Raw genomic sequence first — 18,378 nt, 5'->3', positions numbered from 1 at the left:
AATAGATTCACTAATACTTAAGAGTTTATTCATACTTTCATTATGTATAACATAAGATTTTGTGGTATCCACTAGTGTAAATATTTTAAATGAAGATCAAATTCATTCATTGTATTCATATAGGGTCAAAGAGTGTTGCTTTAAAAAATCATCAAAATCGGAGTTAAAATAACCGTTAAATCGTATTTTTCGTTTATAACCGTCGAAAAGTTTTGTCCCGTTACTTTATCTCTGAATGTTTGTTTTTTTGCAATTTTTGGCGTATGCGATCTCAAATTATATACAAACATGTTTGACGGTTTGATCATTGAAACTAATTTCGTAGAATGAGTATCCCATAAAAACAATAGATTCACTAATGCTTAAGAGTTTATACATACTTTCATTAAGTATAACATTATCCACTAGTGTAAATATTTTAAATTGAATATCGAATTCATTCATTGTATTCATATAGGGTCAAGGAGTGTAGTTGTAAAAAAAATCATCAAAATCAGAGTTAAAATGACCGTTAAATCGTAATTTTTCGTTTATAACCGTCGAAAAGTTTTGTCCCGTTACTTTATCTCTGAATGTTTGTTTTTTGCAATTTTTGGCATATGCAATCTCGAAGTATATACAAACATGTTTGATGGTTGGATCATTGAAACTAGTTTCGTAGAATGAGTATCCCATCAAAACAATAGATTCACTAATACTTAAGAGTTTATTCATACTTTCATTAAGTATAACATAAGATTTTGTGGTATCCATTATTGCAAATATATTAAATTTAAGATCGAATTCATTCATTGTATTCATATAGGGTCAAGGAGTGTTGCTGTAAAAAATCATCAAAATCGGAGTTAAAAAAACCGTTAAATCGTGATTTTTCGTTTATAACCGTCGAAAAGTTTTGTCCTGTTACTTTATCTCTAAATGTTTGTTTTTTGCAATTTTTGGTGTATGCGATCTCAAAGTATATACAAACATGTTTGACGATTGGATCATTGAAACTAGTTTCGTAGAATGAGTATCCCATCAAAACAATAGATTCACTAATGCTTAAGAGTTTATTCATACTTTCATTAAGTTTAACATAAGATTTTGTGGTATCCACTAGTGTAAATATTTTAAATTGAAGATCGAATTTATTCATTGTATTCATATAGGGTCAAAGAGTGTAGCTGTAAAAAATAATCAAAATCAGAGTTAAAATAACCGTTAAATCGTGATTTTTCGTTTTATAACCATTGAAAAGTTTTGTTTGGTTACTTTTGTTGATACGATCTCAAAGCATATACAAACAAGTTTAACGGTTGGATCGTTGAAATTAGTTTTGTATAATTCGTATCCCATCAAGTTCAATGTGATATATATATATATATATTAAGTAGATTTAAATCTATTTATTTTGTACGTATAATTGACTGGTACACGGAGTAGTACATCACGTGTCATTATAAAAATAGTGGGATATGTCATATGTGTGATAAAAAGTTAATATATATATATATATATATATATAATTATTGTAGCTAATATTTTGGGGGTATAATTATTATAGTATATATAATTATTATAATTATTATAGTTAATTTAATATATATATATATATATATATATATATTATAGTTTTTAGGGGTATAAAATTGTTAAATTAATATATATATATAATTATTATAATATATTTTTAGGGTTATAAAATTATAAAATTAATATTTTGCTTATCGTGTATCGTGTTACACACGTGTATACCCGAATCAACCCGTTATCTTAACAGGTGCTTATCGGGTTACCCGATTCGTTATCGTGTCGACCCAAACATTTGTTAATTTCGTGTCGTATCGTGTCGGGTTATTAGGTCGTGTTAGGAATTGCCAGGCCTAGCACATGCTGATCAACACTTGAGGGTGACGAAAGCCATTCTAACGTGCTTATGCTAATAACATGTAAAAGATGCATGCAATTTGTGTCGAAAAGAAACAAACGTAAATAAAATACGTAACATTAACTATTAAAAATATGAAAATGCATGAACATGTTCAGAGCTTACAACTAATAAAGACTATAAGCGGAATGAATATTAAATACAAGTGGGATTACAAAGAAAGGGGCCCAACATCGAGATGAGGACTCGAAGCTACTGTTACGGGAATGCCTCAACGCCAAGATCGTATGCCTATTTATAAGTCCTGAAAGGGGCGCAAAACAAAAGATGAGTGGACCAAGTTTAATATAAATAAAAAATAAAACCAACTTCTCTTTAAACGTACTAACCTCACAGCATAATATATAATAGGATTTCCGAAAACCCTAACATGCCATGAAAACCTTCGTAAAATATATATCATATATAGTGTGCTCATTAGTGGTATCATAGTCGACCGAAGGCATATCCATCACCCGAAAGTGAATATCTACGACACCAGGTTAAGCCAGTGAAGAAGATATGGTCCATCACTCGAAGGTGAAGTTGTATGACTTTGGGTTGTGCCAGTGAAGAAATATAACACCGGGTTACACCAGTGAAGAAAATATGGTCTATCACCCGAAGATGAAGCAGTATGACTCTAGATTACGCCAAAGAAGAAAAACATAGCACACCAACACTAGCCTTGACTAGTGAAGCTGGGAATATAATCATCAAGTACCTCAAACCTCAAAGCGCTCAAACTGTGTTATATGGCCATAGACAGGTATGTACTCGTGTTGTGTGTATGTGTGGTGTGATTACCAACTAAATAAGTACAGAAAACCATGAACATAATCTTTCCAAATCATATCATTGGAGCTTAATAGCTCAAACATCATATCATAAATTCATATGAGCATTCTAGCTCAAATCATCATCATAAACCATGTTCATAAATATTTTAGTAAACGTAAGTTCAATAAAACATGATATTTCATAAACTGTAAATCCAATAACTCATAAACGTTTCATAAATCATGCTCTTCGTGTATGCACTTCTAGTTATAAAATCATGCATTTTAGAAATGGTTCACTCACAAATATTCCGTCACCGAAGAGCCGTTTACACTGGAAGGACAGGGTCTCCACTAACAAATGCACCTAAGTACTTAAAAGGACAAATTAGTAAGACCCTACTAAAATGATTGAATTTGGGGAAACGAAGTGTGAATTTGGAATCAGAGTGTCGAAATACACTAAGAAGGGTCTTGGGCTAATTTTGTAAAAGTCAACGAAAAGTCAACACCAGAATATTCCAACTGGATCTGGGTTAAGTCAACTAGTTAATGGGTTGGGTCAATGGGTCGGGTTGACCAGGTCCACCGGAAAACCCACTGGAAACTGGAAAATTCGTTGGAAAACTGGGAAATTTTCAAAGCTTTCGTAACTTTGTTGTTTCTTAACCAAATTCAACCCATAATATATCAAAACGAAGCTAGATAAGTGTAGAACAAGATTATACCTATTTGAAAGCCAAATGGTGGTCGAAGATGGCCTGAATCTCACCTGAAAGTCACGGAGGTAGCCGAAAACTAGGGAAAGCTCAAATAGATATAACTTCTTCAATGCATAGTGAAATTGAGTGATTCAAAAATGAAAATCAAATCTCTCGATGAGACGAAGGGAATGGTACATTTCTCGATGACAAACTCGTAAACTTTATCAAAAAACTAGGAAATGGCTTCCCAAGTTATTCTTGTGTTCAAACATCACCAAGGCTCTTAAAACTACACTAATCATACTCCAAAGCATGATCTAAGAAGTTCTAGATAGTTTTTAGGCTTACTTTCGCCGGGAACGACAAGAACTCGCCTCGAGAAACCTTGAACAATGGTGGTGTCACTGTGCAGTGAAAGAGAGAGAATGAGGGACCTTGACCTGGTCTGGGTTCGTGATGTGAAGGTTTTGAGGGTGGTGGTGTTCGTCGGAGTGCAAGCCGGTGATGGTGGAGGTGATGTCGTTGTTGTTATGTGTTGATTGTGCTCTCTGAGAGGGAGAGAGTTACAAGGAAAGATGAGGGAGTTAAGAGAAAAATACATGAAACGTGAAATTATTGAATTACCCTCGATGTATCAAAATTCGTAAAATCTTCATTATAGTTTCAAATTCAGTTGTGCTTGTGTTCATGCATTCATAATGGCGAGTACTACACGAATACACCAAGAGAATGGGTCAACTAATTCTTTTGGAAATAAAATACAGTAAAATTAGGGACAAGTCCTAACAAAAAAAAAAGAAAAAGGAAAAGCTTTCAATTAATATTATTAGATAAAATAATAAAATATTATTAGATATGTGCTAAATAATATATAATATTATAGTTTGTTTATATCTTACTTTTTAGTCCGACACTATACCAAACACTTCGCTAAGTTAGTGTAAGCTAGTTTATTCTAAGCCAGTTCAGCTTTGTACCTCAGACTAGTCTAGTCTAAAATAATCAGTACAACAAACGCACCCTAAGAAGTTATGTAACGTTTTTTCAGCTCTAGAAGACAAAGTGAGTTTTGTTTAGTATGGAAATGAAATAATTTAAGCCGAACAAATTGGGCTTATTATATTTGTCAGTCCAAATGGGAAATCAAGTCCAAAAAGACCAACTGGCTTCATGATCCTCTAACATTGGCCCATCCATTCTTCTCCCCCTATCTCTCCGTCGACAAACGCACTCTCATCAGGTCCTCTCCCTCCACTGACAAAACGAACCCAGAATTCCACTCTCACACTCCCTGCAATCCACTGCAAATCCTGAATTGCAGAAAACAATGAGTGAATTTCTGGACCTCGAATCCCAAGACGGGGTTCGAATGCCATGGAACGTAATCCCAGGCACGAAGCAAGAGTCCACCAACAGCGTAGTCCCAGTCTCCGCCATCTACACTCCAATCAAGCCATTCCCCTCCATGCCCGTCCTCCCCTACGCTGCCCTCCGCTGCCGTACCTGCCGCTCCGTCCTCAACCCATTCTCCACCGTCGATTACGCCGCCAAGATCTGGATCTGCCCTTTCTGCTTCACCCGCAACCACTTCCCTCCCCACTACGCCTCCATCTCTGATGAGAACCTCCCGGCCGAGCTCTTCCCCCAGTACACAACCATCGAATACGACTCGTCGCTCGAGAAACCCACCACGCCTCCGGTCTTCATTTTCGTCGTCGATACCTGCATGATCGAGGAGGAGCTGTCGTTCCTCAAGTCCGCTCTGTCTCAGGCTCTGGGTCTCCTCCCGGACTACTCTCTCGTGGGGCTCATCACTTTCGGGACCTTCGTTCATGTCCACGAATTGGGTTTCTCCGGTGTCCCCAAAACTTACATTTTCAAAGGATCCAAGGACGTCAACAAGGAGCAGTTGCTTGAACAGATTAGTTTCTTTCTCAAGAAGCCGAAACCGGCTACTGGGGTCATTGCTGGGCACCGGGACGGATTTAGCACCGAGAGCATTGCCAGATTTTTGCTGCCCGCTTCGGATTGTGAGTTTGCACTTAATTCGGTGTTGGAGGAGTTGCAGAAGGACCCTTGGCCAGTGCCCGCAGATCAGAGGGCCACCCGATGCACCAGCACTGCCCTTAGCATTGCGGCCAGCTTGTTGGGAGCTTGCGTGCCCGGTTCTGGGGCTCGGATTATGGCATTTATTGGCGGGCCTTCCACAGAAGGCATGGGTGCTGTAAGGATTCTTAACTATCTATTTTTGTTGGCACCGAAACTTAAGATAATAGAGTCTCCTTGTTTGATACTAATATGTTTTTTGCGGCAAAGATCACTGTTAACAAGAATTGATAAGTTTACCAAAACTTAGAAGATAGAGATTTTATCCCTGGTTGGTAGTTGGTTGGAAGGTTGTGGTCGATTTTATATGGTTTGCTTCCTAAGGAACTTCTTGGGCAGCGGTACTGCTACTTGGGATTTACCTAAATTGTTTCTTTGTCTTCTTATCTCGCTTTTTGGTCCTTCGGTGTTACTTTTTTACTGCTTTCCTTAAAGGGGTCATTGCGATTAAGAGATTAGAGAATGAAAAGACAAACAAAACGGGCTAATGCAAATGCTTAGTTATTGAACATTGGCAGTTTATAATTCCTTTTTGGCTATATGTGTTTTCTGACATTTTGGCTTATGCAAATGGTTGTTTTTCTCAAAGTACGTTCAAATGCTTAGGGTTGGATGGAAAATTGTAAAGCTTTTTCAGTAATATGTGTGTAATATCGCATTTTGGCTTGTGTAATTGGCTGTTTTGCTCAACATACACGGCCAATGAAAGTGGGGCTAAGGGTGTCCTTATCTTTTTCACATTTAGCCCTGTGAACGTTCTGTGCTTGACTACAAGTGGAACTACCTTGACTTGCGTTTTCCAACTGCTCACCCCTCGCCCTCCCCTTTCTTTCATGGATATGGTCTAAAAGTACCATGTGATTGTTAAACCTATGGCCAGTATGCCACTACCATAACTGTTGACAATTTATTCATATATGGGATGCCTCTTCTATATGCTTTGTTTTCAAAGTTTCTTGATTTTTAATTATTTTCCTCCAAATTTTAATTTAAATGGTTGTGATGGTAATTATTAGGTAGTTTAACCATGTAGTGCATGATGTTTCTTTTGCCATAGCATGTGATGGCAATTATACTTTACCTTTTTAATTACTAATTTGTTACACTGATTTTTCTGCTTGCGATCTTTTGTAGATTGTGTCGAAAAACCTATCTGAACCCATTCGTTCTCACAAGGACCTAGATAAAGATTCTGCCACACACTTCCATAAAGCCGTGAAGTTCTATGAGGGACTCTCAAGGCAGCTTGTAAACCAAGGACATGTTCTTGATCTTTTTGCTTGCGCCCTTGACCAGGTGATTTTCAAGTTTGTCTCTACTTTTTTTTGTAGGGATGATTATCCAAGTACTGTGTTTCTTTTCCTTCATCTTGAATCAGTCCATACATTTCTTTATTTTTATGTATTCATACCAATTTTAAAAAAGAAGAATTGCAAGAAAAGCCCCAAGGATTCAAGTTTCCAACGTATTCTATATGGTTTAACAACTTGTAATGAACTACTTTAATAAAAGAAGAGTAAAGATTAAACCTCGCTAACCTCAAAGTCTTTCAAATTCTACAAAATGAAATTTCGAACTTATTGGATAAGAGAAGAAGCATACATTTTCCATTGATATGTTATGAGAGTTAGATAGCCCGTAAAGATGCGGATAGGATGCATAGAAAAGAGGCTCTCCTACCACCAGTCTCACTAATCTTCTACACTCCCCATCATTGCATGAAGATAATGGAGAGGGGAAAGGTACCCTTTGAAATATGTTTCCAATGTCCTTGACTAGACCCTTTAACCATAATATTAGAGTTCCACTAAGTAGATATTTTCTTTTAAGAAAACTATCCCAAAGAGAATTCTTTTAATAGGAATCTCCACTACCACTTACGAAAGATGGCAACATTTCATTTGTCCAAGTTGTCTATCCTCCAACTACCCTATCTCAGGAACAAGATAGAACCTCCAATGTTACTAAATATTTTTCTTTTTAATCTTTGCCAACTATAGTAATCTTTGGGGTTTGGACATTTAATTTGCCTGTTATAAATCTTTATTCCAATACAATAATATGTAACAGAAAATGTTTAACATGCGTAGGACATCTATTTATGTTACTTTTTCTTTTCGGAGGGGGTAGGTAATATGTTATAGTTAATTGATATGTAGGGGAAGGATTCTATATGTTGGAGACTAGTCCTAATCCCAAAAGAATTGCTGTTAAACAATTTATTAAGCTTCTTAAGCTTATACACTTGGGTTCCACAGATTAAATTGAAGGTTTCTTATTTGTTGGCGTTTTATGTTCATTTAAAATTATTTCTTGTTTCTTTTGCATGCTGTTTCCCCTTTCAGGTGGGGATCGCAGAACTTAAAATTGCAGTTGAAAGAACTGGAGGACTAGTTGTACTTGCTGAAAGTTTTGGCCATTCGGTGTTTAAGGACTCACTCAGACGTGTTTTTAAGTCGGGTGATTATGAGCTTGGTTTATCATCAAAGTACGGTTTCCTTGGTCAATCTCAAAATGGGAAATTGCTGCTGTTTATTTTCAAATTTCATTATGAACTTTTCCCAGTAGATTTAGAAAACTTGTGCTTCTTGCTTGTAAACTTTTGGAATGTCCTTTGTGTTTATGTTATACTTTGGCTTTCTTGACATGTATATGTTATTGATTTGTGAAAATTGAAAACGTACTCTTCTTTTTTGTAAGTCTTTTAGGAAGTAAGTTTCATTCACTTGAAAAAAAGAGAGTTTTTAATGAAAGAACAAAACCAGAGGTGTAGTTCAAAGGTGATACTAAAGGTGAACATATTAGAACTTTCTCAACCCCAATTGGGGCCTTCGTATTCCCAAAATATTTTTTGCAGTTGCGAAGCAAACTTATCTATGATAATTTTTTCTTATTGAAGTTTTTTGTGGTTTCTTTGTACCTATGCTTTCTTAGAATGTAATATATGAGGCTGTGTATATGCCTTGCAACATGATGTCTTCTTTTTCTGTACATCTTGCACAGCTGCTAAATATATCTTCACCCGTTTGTTTTACTATTAATAATATGCTTATATATCGGTGGAATGATACAGATACTATTTTGTCAGGTACTTTCTAGTCTAGTGTGGTGACTTTGTTGTTGAGCATAGTTTCAGATCAATAATTTAGGAATGCTTTTGCAGTTTAGTTTTTTCTTTTATTTGTGACAAGGTTAAATGTTTTTATTGTTCTGAAAAGAAAATGAATTAGTTTTAGTTATAACACATTTGTTGATAACGTGGCATTAACTCCAGTAATTTTTCAAATAATTTGCTCCTTAAAAGAGTGGCTTATATTGTGCCGAGGTGCGGTGGACATAACACTGAAAATAATTTTCGTCGTTTCTATGTTATGTAGATGTTTAAATTTGTGACAAATCTTTACTGGCATTCTGATTTTTTATCTTTGATGCAGTGGTATATTTGAGATAAACTGCTCAAAAGATGTCAAAGTTCAGGGCATTATTGGTCCTTGTGCATCTCTTGAGAAGGTATAATCAACAGTATTTTGTTGATCTCTCTTTTTAGCTGGTCATGTTCTTAAACCTTATACTGGTGACCTTGCGCAGAAAGGTCCTTTGTGCTCGGACACGGTTGTTGGTCAGGGGAGCACTAGTGCATGGAAGATGTGTGGCCTTGACAAAGCGACATCTTTATGTCTAATATTTGAAATTGTTAAGAAGGAAATCCCTGATGCTACTGTTCAACCGACTAGCAATCAGTTTTACTTCCAGTTTCTTACTTAGTATGAACTCCTTGCTCAGACTTTGAGCTATTATTTTTGTTTGTGCCTCGTATAGAAGGAAATATGTTTACTGATTGTAGATATTTTGCGACAGTTATCAGCATAGTAGTGGTCAAATGAGACTCCGTGTTACGACCCTATCGAGAAGATGGGTTGCTGGACCTGGAAGCCTTCAGGCAAGTTTTCTGTACTCCCTGTCCTCAATATATGATGCATTTTCTTTTCTTCTTGCAAAGAAAAATATTAAATAATGTGTCTGATATAATGAGGGTATTTCATCATGGAAAACTTTGCTTTTACTGAACCTTCACAACCACTTGCAAATTGCAATGTTTAAGTATATTCTATTTGAATTTGATGTCCATATTTCTTTGATAAGTAAAACCTTTGATTCAAAAGAGACTATGGGGTTGGACTTATGGGCGTTTTGCTCCTTGTCATAATTTAGAGGAAATTCTTCTTTCATTGTTAAACTGCTTCAAAAACAATATATGCAACTCTCTCTCTCTCTCTCTCTTGCTCCTTTTAGTTTCATGACTTTAGTTTTTGACTTTTCATTGATTATAAGGGTAAGATAATAGTTTGTTATAGATTTGGAATAGTATTGATGCCGTGGGGGATTACATACTAGTTACTGCAGCTTCATGAATTTGGTTTTACTTCCTCAAGTATCATTTTCTTTTCTTTTAAATTGTAATCTGAAGCTACTGGTTTATACAATAGGAGTTGATTGCTGGATTTGACCAAGAAGCAGCTGCTGTAGTCATGGCACGCCTAGTTTCTTTCAAAATGGAAACTGAGGTAATCTTTATGATTACATGGTTCTATACACTTGTCTCAGGTGTTGAAACCCAAATTTGTTGATAACAAATCTTATTAGATTGTCTTTTGTAAATTTCCTAATTGGAAATGGTGACATTGACCCCCAAAAAAATTTGAATTGCCACTTCCATTTTTCCATCTCCTCTTTATCTGTTTCTCTCACATATATATGCTCACTGACAGACACTCCAACAAACAAAACAAGGGTAAAACCGAATATGCGCAAGTACAAAAGTTAGAGAAAGAAGAAAATTTGAACATGATTCATGGGTAATGGAGCTTATTTGAATGTTGAAGAACAAAATTCTTGTCTGTTCTCGCTCTGGAACCTGAAAGCCTCCTAGGCATATTTCTTTGAACTTATACAGGGCTGAGAAATGTTTATGCAAGAAAATTTATTTCCTTTTGGGTTAAAGTTCCTATAGGTTGTTTTTCAAGTCTGCCTCATCCTGGGGAGGTTGAAACTACAGATGGAGTTCCAAATCCCATAAAGAATACATCAATTCATCACTCTATTCTTCTTTGAAGCAGTTTCTTTAGTTTTAAGATAATTCATCACAGGACATTTAAATGAAGCTTTCGTTTATCTCTGTTATTTATTAATCAATAGATACTGAAGTTTCAAAAAGCGTAATTTATTAAAGCCTATATGATATGCTGCGTGTACATGTGCATGACATGCAAAGGAAATGAAACAGCAATCACTCATGCTGACAAGGTCTAGATTTAGAGATTGGGATGCTTACTCTCAGAAAAAAAAAAAACAATGAACCATAGACATTTTCACTCTTAGTTTCAGTATCATTTTTATTTTTAAATCCAATGGCTGTAGCTGAATGGTAAAATGTTGTGTCAAAGACCAAAAACATACAGTGGAAGATGTAACAAATAATGGAATTTTTAGCTGATCACTTTGTAGTCCTAATTGTAGTGGATTATTGTGCTTATGACTTGTGGCGATGTCAAATTTCTGTGTGAAGTTAATATAGACAATTGCTATACATCTATTATCCACACATCACTCTGTGAAGAATCATTCTCATATAAAGAATACTCTATATAAGAAAACCAAAAGAAAGCATACATCACATGATAATTTTCCTTATGTAATCTTTTCCATTTGAGCTTTTGAATAGTTGTTCTCCAAACTCTATCCAAACTCTAGTGCGACAAGGTGACTGGCAATGGAAATGAACAGAGACATACATCAGTGCCCAATACAACCATGCTATATAGTACTTTATTTGTTATGCATATTTGATGTGGTAAAATCGCAAAAGAGTCATATCCTTTTAATCAATACGTTTTGGGTTGCTTTCATGAGAAGTGATTTTCAGCACTCTTGATGTTTTATAACATGTGTGTTTATTTTGTAAAATATGACTGATTGCTTCACTAATCTTTTGTCATTTCATGAAATATCCAGGCAGAGTTTGACCCTATAAGATGGTTGGATAAATCATTGATACACATGTGTTCTCGGTTTGGAGATTACCAAAAGGACAGTCCCTCTTCTTTCAGTTTATCTCCACGGTTTTCAATCTTCCCTCAATTTATGTTTCATTTACGACGTTCTCAATTTGTGCAGGTATATACTATACCTCTATGTGTATGTCACATTACTTCTAATTTCAGCATTGTTCTTATCGTTGTATCTATTGTATAGATATTGTGATTAACGTCAATTTAACTTGTGTTGCAGGTTTTTAACAACAGCCCAGATGAAACAGCATACTTCAGAATGATCCTCAATCGAGAAAATGTTACCAACTCAGTTGTGATGCTTCAGCCTTCGTTGATTTCATATTCATTTCATTCAGGCCCAGAACCAGCACTCCTTGACGTCGCTGCCATTGCAGCAGATAGGATTCTGCTTTTAGACGCCTACTTTACTGTTGTTATTTTTCATGGTTCAACCATTGCTCAATGGCGGAAAGCTGGATATCAGGATCTGCCAGAACATCAGGTAATGTTTTGCCGTCTTCAAGTTAAAGTTGATCTGAACAGCTTGTCTTTGCCTTGCATCTATGTTTCAAGTCTAAAAAAGTGAATCTAAAAGATCATTTCCTTCACGACTAAGTTTACCTTTATCGTGATATAAAATATAATGAAGGCTGCATCTAGACATCCCGCAGATCAAACATTAGATGCCTTGTTCTCTTGCATGATTCCTGATTAATTTTATATAAAGAATTATACTGGATGAAAACAGAGTAAAACATTGCAACTTGTTACTAAAGCCACTCCCTTGGGTTAGAGATGACCCTGCCTTAAGATAGTAGACTGATCTGTATATGTGTAACTATTAGCACTAAAAGCTCTTGATTATTTATGGTATAATGTAACAATTTTTTTAACTGCCTTTGACTTATGACTACTTAATTGTGCAAAGTAATACTATAATTTATTACGTCTTTTTCTGCGGTAAAAGCGAAAACTCCATGCAACTATCAAGTTTTGGTGCTTATCATGGACAATCAGACCTACTCATCTACCTCACTGAGTCTCATAAGTAACTCATATTTGCATAGGGCAATCCTATATTGGATTCAAAATTTGCCTTTGGCTCAATGGATTATCCATTGTCCTTGTATATGGCCCTTATTCGTTTTAATCGATAAAAAAATCAGCCAGATTCAGTTTTATTTTGTTCTGTTTCTTTTACTCCAAAGTTCAAACAAATAAAGATCCTTGAAGGAAACTGTTGCTTTTAATTCTGATAAAAGTAGAAGGTTCAATGCTAGAAAACTTCTTCAAAATATTACGTCTACTAAAACAGATCTATGCTTCCAGGCATTTGCTCAATTGTTACAAGCTCCTCGTGATGATGGAGATCAAATTATCAAGGAAAGATTTCCAGTACCCCGCCTGGTGATTTGCGATCAGCATGGTTCTCAGGTAATTCTGATGCCATCTTGTAGTATGGACGTTAAACAAAAAAACCTGTAATTCTGTGGTAAAAATGCATTGGCATTACAATCGTCTTTAACGTATGAGTTGGCCCAGGTATTGTCATGGTGTTATTTTTTTACGGACCATGCCTCTTTTTCTTTGATGATTTATAGAGAGGAATTATATTTCTGGCATTGGTATTTTGGTACGTTACTCCAGGGTATTCTTGGTTTGAATCTGTTGTCATCATTCCTTGTTTTGGCACGAGTCAATAGGAAAAAAAGAACGAACCTGTTTTTCATTAGATACTCGTTTGGCGTCACTGATCCCCCTTCCTTTATGTAATTACACAGGCCCGTTTTCTTTTGGCAAAGTTGAATCCTTCTGCGACTTATAACAACGAAGCTCCACTTCCGGGAGGGGATGTGATCTTTACCGACGATGTCAGTTTTGAGGTCTTCTTGGATCATCTCCAGAGATTAGCAGTTCAATAATACACAAGAAGGTATCCTGCGGTTTTGTATCATTTGTTTTCTCAATTGCTTGTACAGTAAGGCATACGAATTAATTTAAATTTTGATTTGGTTTGGGCTCTATAATATACGGAAGCTTGTTATGCTTCTATTCTCATAATAATTCATATGTATTTCATCAAATCCAATACCTTGTTGTAAAACCAATTACCAACGGTTTCTCCGAACGCGTTGGGAATTCGATTTCCTCTACGAACAGCTCTTTTTCTCATATCCATGCCTGCCGCGACAGAGTGGTGTGCCGGTATTTGTTATGGAACTGATCAATGACGTTGAGCCGGAATTTCTACGTCACGATGGTTTGGCCAAGTGTTGTGTTTGGCATTGCTAATTATGTAACGATTTTACGTGTCCTACAAATTTTGACCTTGAGTGACCCTTATCATCCTTGATGCATGGCCAAAGCAAAATGTAATGTTATTTTCGTGTTACAATACGTCCGAGAATATCTAGCTGGTACTAATATACACTGCTTAATAAAACATTATTTTTACTTCAAAATGTTGTTGACAAACATTTTTGTCATATTACACCTTATTGATTTCCACACTACTCCATAATAGTTTAAGCCATGATCTCAAGTTTACAAGAAAACCACTGGTTTCCAGCTGAAATTTTAGGGTACGTAATTCCTTTGCGAGTTGTTTGGCTGACAATAAGAAGCCTCCTTACGTTGGATCTTGACCGGGTAAAGATTTGGTATCTAAGCAACCCTTATAGCAGCTCATGAACTTCGCTATAAACTCTGGGAGAGAATGAAAATAAACTTATGTATAAGAAGTGGCAAATCTTTAGATTGCAATAGTGATGGACATTGCAATGCTTGTGTTATATACACATAATGCGCTTACAGGGCAACGTTCTCTTGCCAGACTTATGTTGTCAGACTATGAATCTGAACCACACATTCAAATCTAAATCATCCCAATCAATGATCCAGATTCGTAGTCTAGTAATATAAGCATCTTATGTTGCCACACAATATGACAATACAACATTTCCGTGCATCTACATACATAACACAAATCAAACCAGTTCATGAGATTATATTAACTTTCCAACAGTTGTTTTACCTTCAATTCTCAAGAACTGCTGAACGTGCTTTATAGATTGTTCGGCGGGCCTTTTACCCGTTTCCCCGTGATCGTGCCGACTGAGTGCCAGTGCTTTGTCACTCTCAAACATATTTTCGTCGTTCCTCTGCATGATTCAAGAGAAAACCATATTTTGGTGACATTAGTAGTTCATTATTTAACACCTATCAAAACAATTTGGCCCGTAAGGTTTGTAAGTTTCGTACATTGTATTCATCGTACATGCTGTCAACTCGATCCTGCAGGCTGCCGTCCACATACTTCTTCAGCTCTGCTACTAGGGACTGCATAAGAATTAGAACAAATTTGCTTCATAGTATTATTACTTAAATTACTGACATCTAATATAAGGGCAACAATGTGCTTACTTTGAAAATGAATTCGGGAGATACGCCATGAACTATAAGATTCTGAAGCTTTCCGCGGATTATATATAGCCTGCCAAAAGATGCAGATCATTTCAATTTGCAGAAGTTGCAAAGTTTATCTTAATTCGAATCTTTTCTACAGTTAAACTGGGCTAAGCTCCATTTGCGCAGAAGAACTTTTGTACCGCCATCTCAAAACACAGGATGTGAGATTCACCAAATATCATGAGGGGGAGTTTATAAACTTGTATATAACCGGCTCATACAATAATATGTGTCTCGGAAATTTGAGAACAAGGCATACTGAGTTTTCCGAGGCACATATTGTATAGTGTACTCTTACTACAGAATAATTTGTACTAAGAACAAAATATATAGCCAACAATTCAAAGGAGCGTACTGTTTTGGGCTTTGCTCTTCAATCATATTCTTAGCAATATCTGCAATATTATCTTCCCAACCTGTTAAAATTACTTGATCTTCTTTAAAGGGATAGCTGCATGTACACCGTTTCAGAGCACACCAAGAACACGTAAATTAATATGAGTAGCAAAAACAGTTGACGGAAACTATTTTTTTCCTTATTAATTACCTTTTCTTCCAAGTAGCCTCGAATGAACGAATGGCTAGACGGATATTATTCTTAGAATTTTGGGCAAACCTTTCAGCCAATTCATGTGGCAAATCTATGCCTTCTTTTTTAGATATGAATTTTAGAACTTCAACAATCTGAAAATGCAGAAAGTAAACTACATGATCAAACTCTTTGGAAAACAGCAAACCGAAACATATTAAATTCAGGAAACACATAATTATGTACCCCTTGTTACGATTTACTAGTTTCCCACCTCATTCTTCGAAGGAGGTGAAAGCTCAAAGACAGTGCAAAGCGATTTGATTGCCTGAAGCTTTGAGACATCAGAGCAGCAGAAGAAGATCTTATTACGACCTTTATACCTTTCTAAAAGCCACTTTATATACAGCAGGGCATCGGTTGATAGCTTGTCTGCCTCGTATAATATTATTGCTGCACAAACATGTATATATGTACAAAAATAGGCAAGGGCTTTATTCCTGCACTTATTTACTTAGCTTAGTTTCAGAAGTAAATCAATTTGTACTGATTTTAATCTAAATATATATACCTCGGCAGTTGTCAAGGCTGCACGGCATAGATTTGTTCAGCGTATTGTCCTGTGTTTCCTTCATGAGTTCGACAATCACATGCTTTTCATAGCCCTTCAGTTCAGAGAGATTCACTTCTACATGTTGAGGAGATTGCTTTACATGTACTTCTATACTACCTACCATTTCACCCTATGAGAAGAAAGATACAAAGAAGAAAAATCAAGTAAACGGTCCATGTTTTGTTATATCATGCAGCACAGAATGATTAACTACAGACTAATTGTCATTTGTGATTATGAACCCCTAAATCCACACAAGAATGTTATATGTACTAATATAAATGTTGGTGAAATTAATTGATCAAGTAAATATTGAGGATAAAGTAAATTACCTTGAGGTTGAATGCCTTGAACTCTTCTCTGGCCTGATAATATATTTCAAAGAAAAAAATTAGAAGATTGACATGAATAAAAGCTGCAAATAAATCAACGAGAAACATAGTGAATCATATCTACTTACATGTATTGTGTCGCGTCCAAAAGCCTCTCGAAGCATAGCCCAGATCATCGTTCTCTTCCCCACCCCCGGCGGTCCTTCAAATATGAAATGTCCACATCCTCCTTCTTTGGCCTGTATTTTTAATTTCAATGCACAAATTAATTTGAGTAGTTGATAAGATAAAAGAAGTGCATAAAATAAAAAAAGAAGAGTTGTTGATGTACATGCATACCAAAGCCTGCAGCTGAGTTGCTTTGTCTCTATTGCATATGAAATCTTCTAAGCACAGAGGCTGGTACTTGTTTGCCCATGCATACTCCTTCTCGGCATCACTCATCACCTTAATTTGATCATTTCTCGGCGCATCAGCATCAGCATCAGCAGCTGCTGCTCCTCCTGATCGCACTCTCTTCCTCAGTGGCTTCTCTTTGTTAGATTCGTTGCTACTCGTCCTGACCTTCTTCCTCTCTCTGCTCTCCTCCTCCACCAAAGAAAGCTCTGTAATTGTCGATGATGAGGAGTTAACTACAGGTGGTTTGACAGGTTTCATTGCGGTGTACATTTCCGGCCTAAGCTTGTTGCTCTTGCTTTTCGAACCAATGCAAGAGCCCCACTCTCGCATTTTGAACCCCGAAAAGAAGGTGGAGATTGATTTCCAAGAACCATGAGAGGTATGGCTTTCGCGGCCGGGAGTACTAATTGGATGCTTAGGGACAATGAAGTTCGGATACGTGAGTCCCCTAATGTAATAGGGACTATATTTTGAGCTTCTCTCCTCATCAGTCTCAAAGTTATAATAGTCTTGAAGACTAACTTGCCCTACTCTCTTGTGAAGCTTGATCACATCTTTCACAATGTGCGTGTTATTGTGAGCCTCGAGGCTTTGCTCTGTGAAGTTCAAATTTCGTCTCTTCCTGATAAGTTTTCTGAACTTCCTTCTCCAGGAAAGCTTGGCAGAAGTGATCTTCGACGCAGGAGCTGTGCATGCAGAGTGGTTCGCAGGAGGGAGGTTTTCCGGGAGAGTGTACTGCGAAGGCCATGCTTTTTTGAGCCGTGGGAAGGACGAAGAGCGGGAGATGATTGACGGGCTTGGCATTGTGCGGCAGACTTCAATTGTTTCGTATCGGATGACATTATGATGATTGCGAGAATTGGAGTTTCGGTTTTCGTTTTTTATGACGGAGATTCCGAAGAGGTTTCTATGAATTTAACGAAGAAAAACGATATCTTCATGGCCTGATAAACTATATTTTGAGTCTATAAAACATGCAGCAGCCGGCCGATATGGAATATACTATGTGTCTAGGACTCATAGAGAAATTTTAATAGTATGGGGTCATGTATCACATCGGAAATTTCATGAAGTTAAACTTCCTCTTGTATTGAATAGTTCTATTGTTAATTTGATCGTAAGTGGCTTGTAATTCAGTTGGTTAAGAGTAGTATCAGCGTTAAGATTAGTGTTAATGGTTCACCCGTCTCTCAAAAATCTTATATGACCAATGTGAGATGTGCTTTAACATGTGCTGCCAAATTTGTAAATCTGGCTTTGATTTCTTCTTGCTTGGGAGCTTATATGCTTTGAACATGCCAGACAATTATTTATATTTTTAATTTCTGCAAACAAAAAAGAGAAACTTAATTATCAGAGTAATTATCAACACAATTTTTTTTTCCTTTTAAACTATAAAATGCGGCATATTTTATTGGTTTAATTTGTACGAACAAGAAAATTCTGCTGCAATATCCAAATTTTTACAGGTTGTAAACCAATAATAATT

General features: G+C 36.3%; 1 protein-coding gene and 1 pseudogene across 1 annotated transcript; one reads left to right on the top strand and one right to left on the bottom strand.

Annotated features, from left to right (window-relative positions):
* Positions 1 to 4,571: 4,571 nt before the first annotated feature.
* Positions 4,572 to 13,612, top strand: LOC126600111 (protein transport protein SEC23-like). The gene is made up of 11 exons (XM_050266659.1): positions 4,572 to 5,616; positions 6,633 to 6,794; positions 7,844 to 7,986; positions 8,933 to 9,008; positions 9,087 to 9,262; positions 9,357 to 9,438; positions 9,986 to 10,063; positions 11,511 to 11,672; positions 11,787 to 12,050; positions 12,878 to 12,982; positions 13,330 to 13,612. The coding sequence occupies exons 1-11, from the start codon at positions 4,720 to 4,722 to the stop codon at positions 13,468 to 13,470; spliced, it is 2,286 nt and encodes a 761-aa protein (XP_050122616.1). The 5' UTR covers positions 4,572 to 4,719; the 3' UTR covers positions 13,471 to 13,612.
* Positions 13,613 to 14,151: 539 nt separating this feature from the next.
* Positions 14,152 to 17,731, bottom strand: LOC126600121 (replication factor C subunit 3-like; annotated as a pseudogene).
* Between the last annotated feature and the right edge of the window lie 647 nt (positions 17,732 to 18,378).

Source organism: Malus sylvestris, chromosome 2 (assembly GCF_916048215.2).
Source record: "Malus sylvestris chromosome 2, drMalSylv7.2, whole genome shotgun sequence".
Lineage (NCBI taxonomy): Eukaryota > Viridiplantae > Streptophyta > Magnoliopsida > Rosales > Rosaceae > Malus > Malus sylvestris.
Note: the sequence above shows the minus strand (reverse complement) of the source record. Positions and strands in the feature narration are given on the sequence as shown.

Coding starts and splice junctions, on each gene's coding strand:
- LOC126600111 (XM_050266659.1), top strand. CDS start 4,720: ATGAGTGAATTTCTGGACCTCGAATCCCAAGACGGGGTTCGAATGCCA. Junction 9,009..9,086: donor CTTGTGCATCTCTTGAGAAG/GTATAATCAACA, acceptor GACCTTGCGCAG/AAAGGTCCTTTGTGCTCGGA. Junction 9,263..9,356: donor TACTTCCAGTTTCTTACTTA/GTATGAACTCCT, acceptor ATTTTGCGACAG/TTATCAGCATAGTAGTGGTC.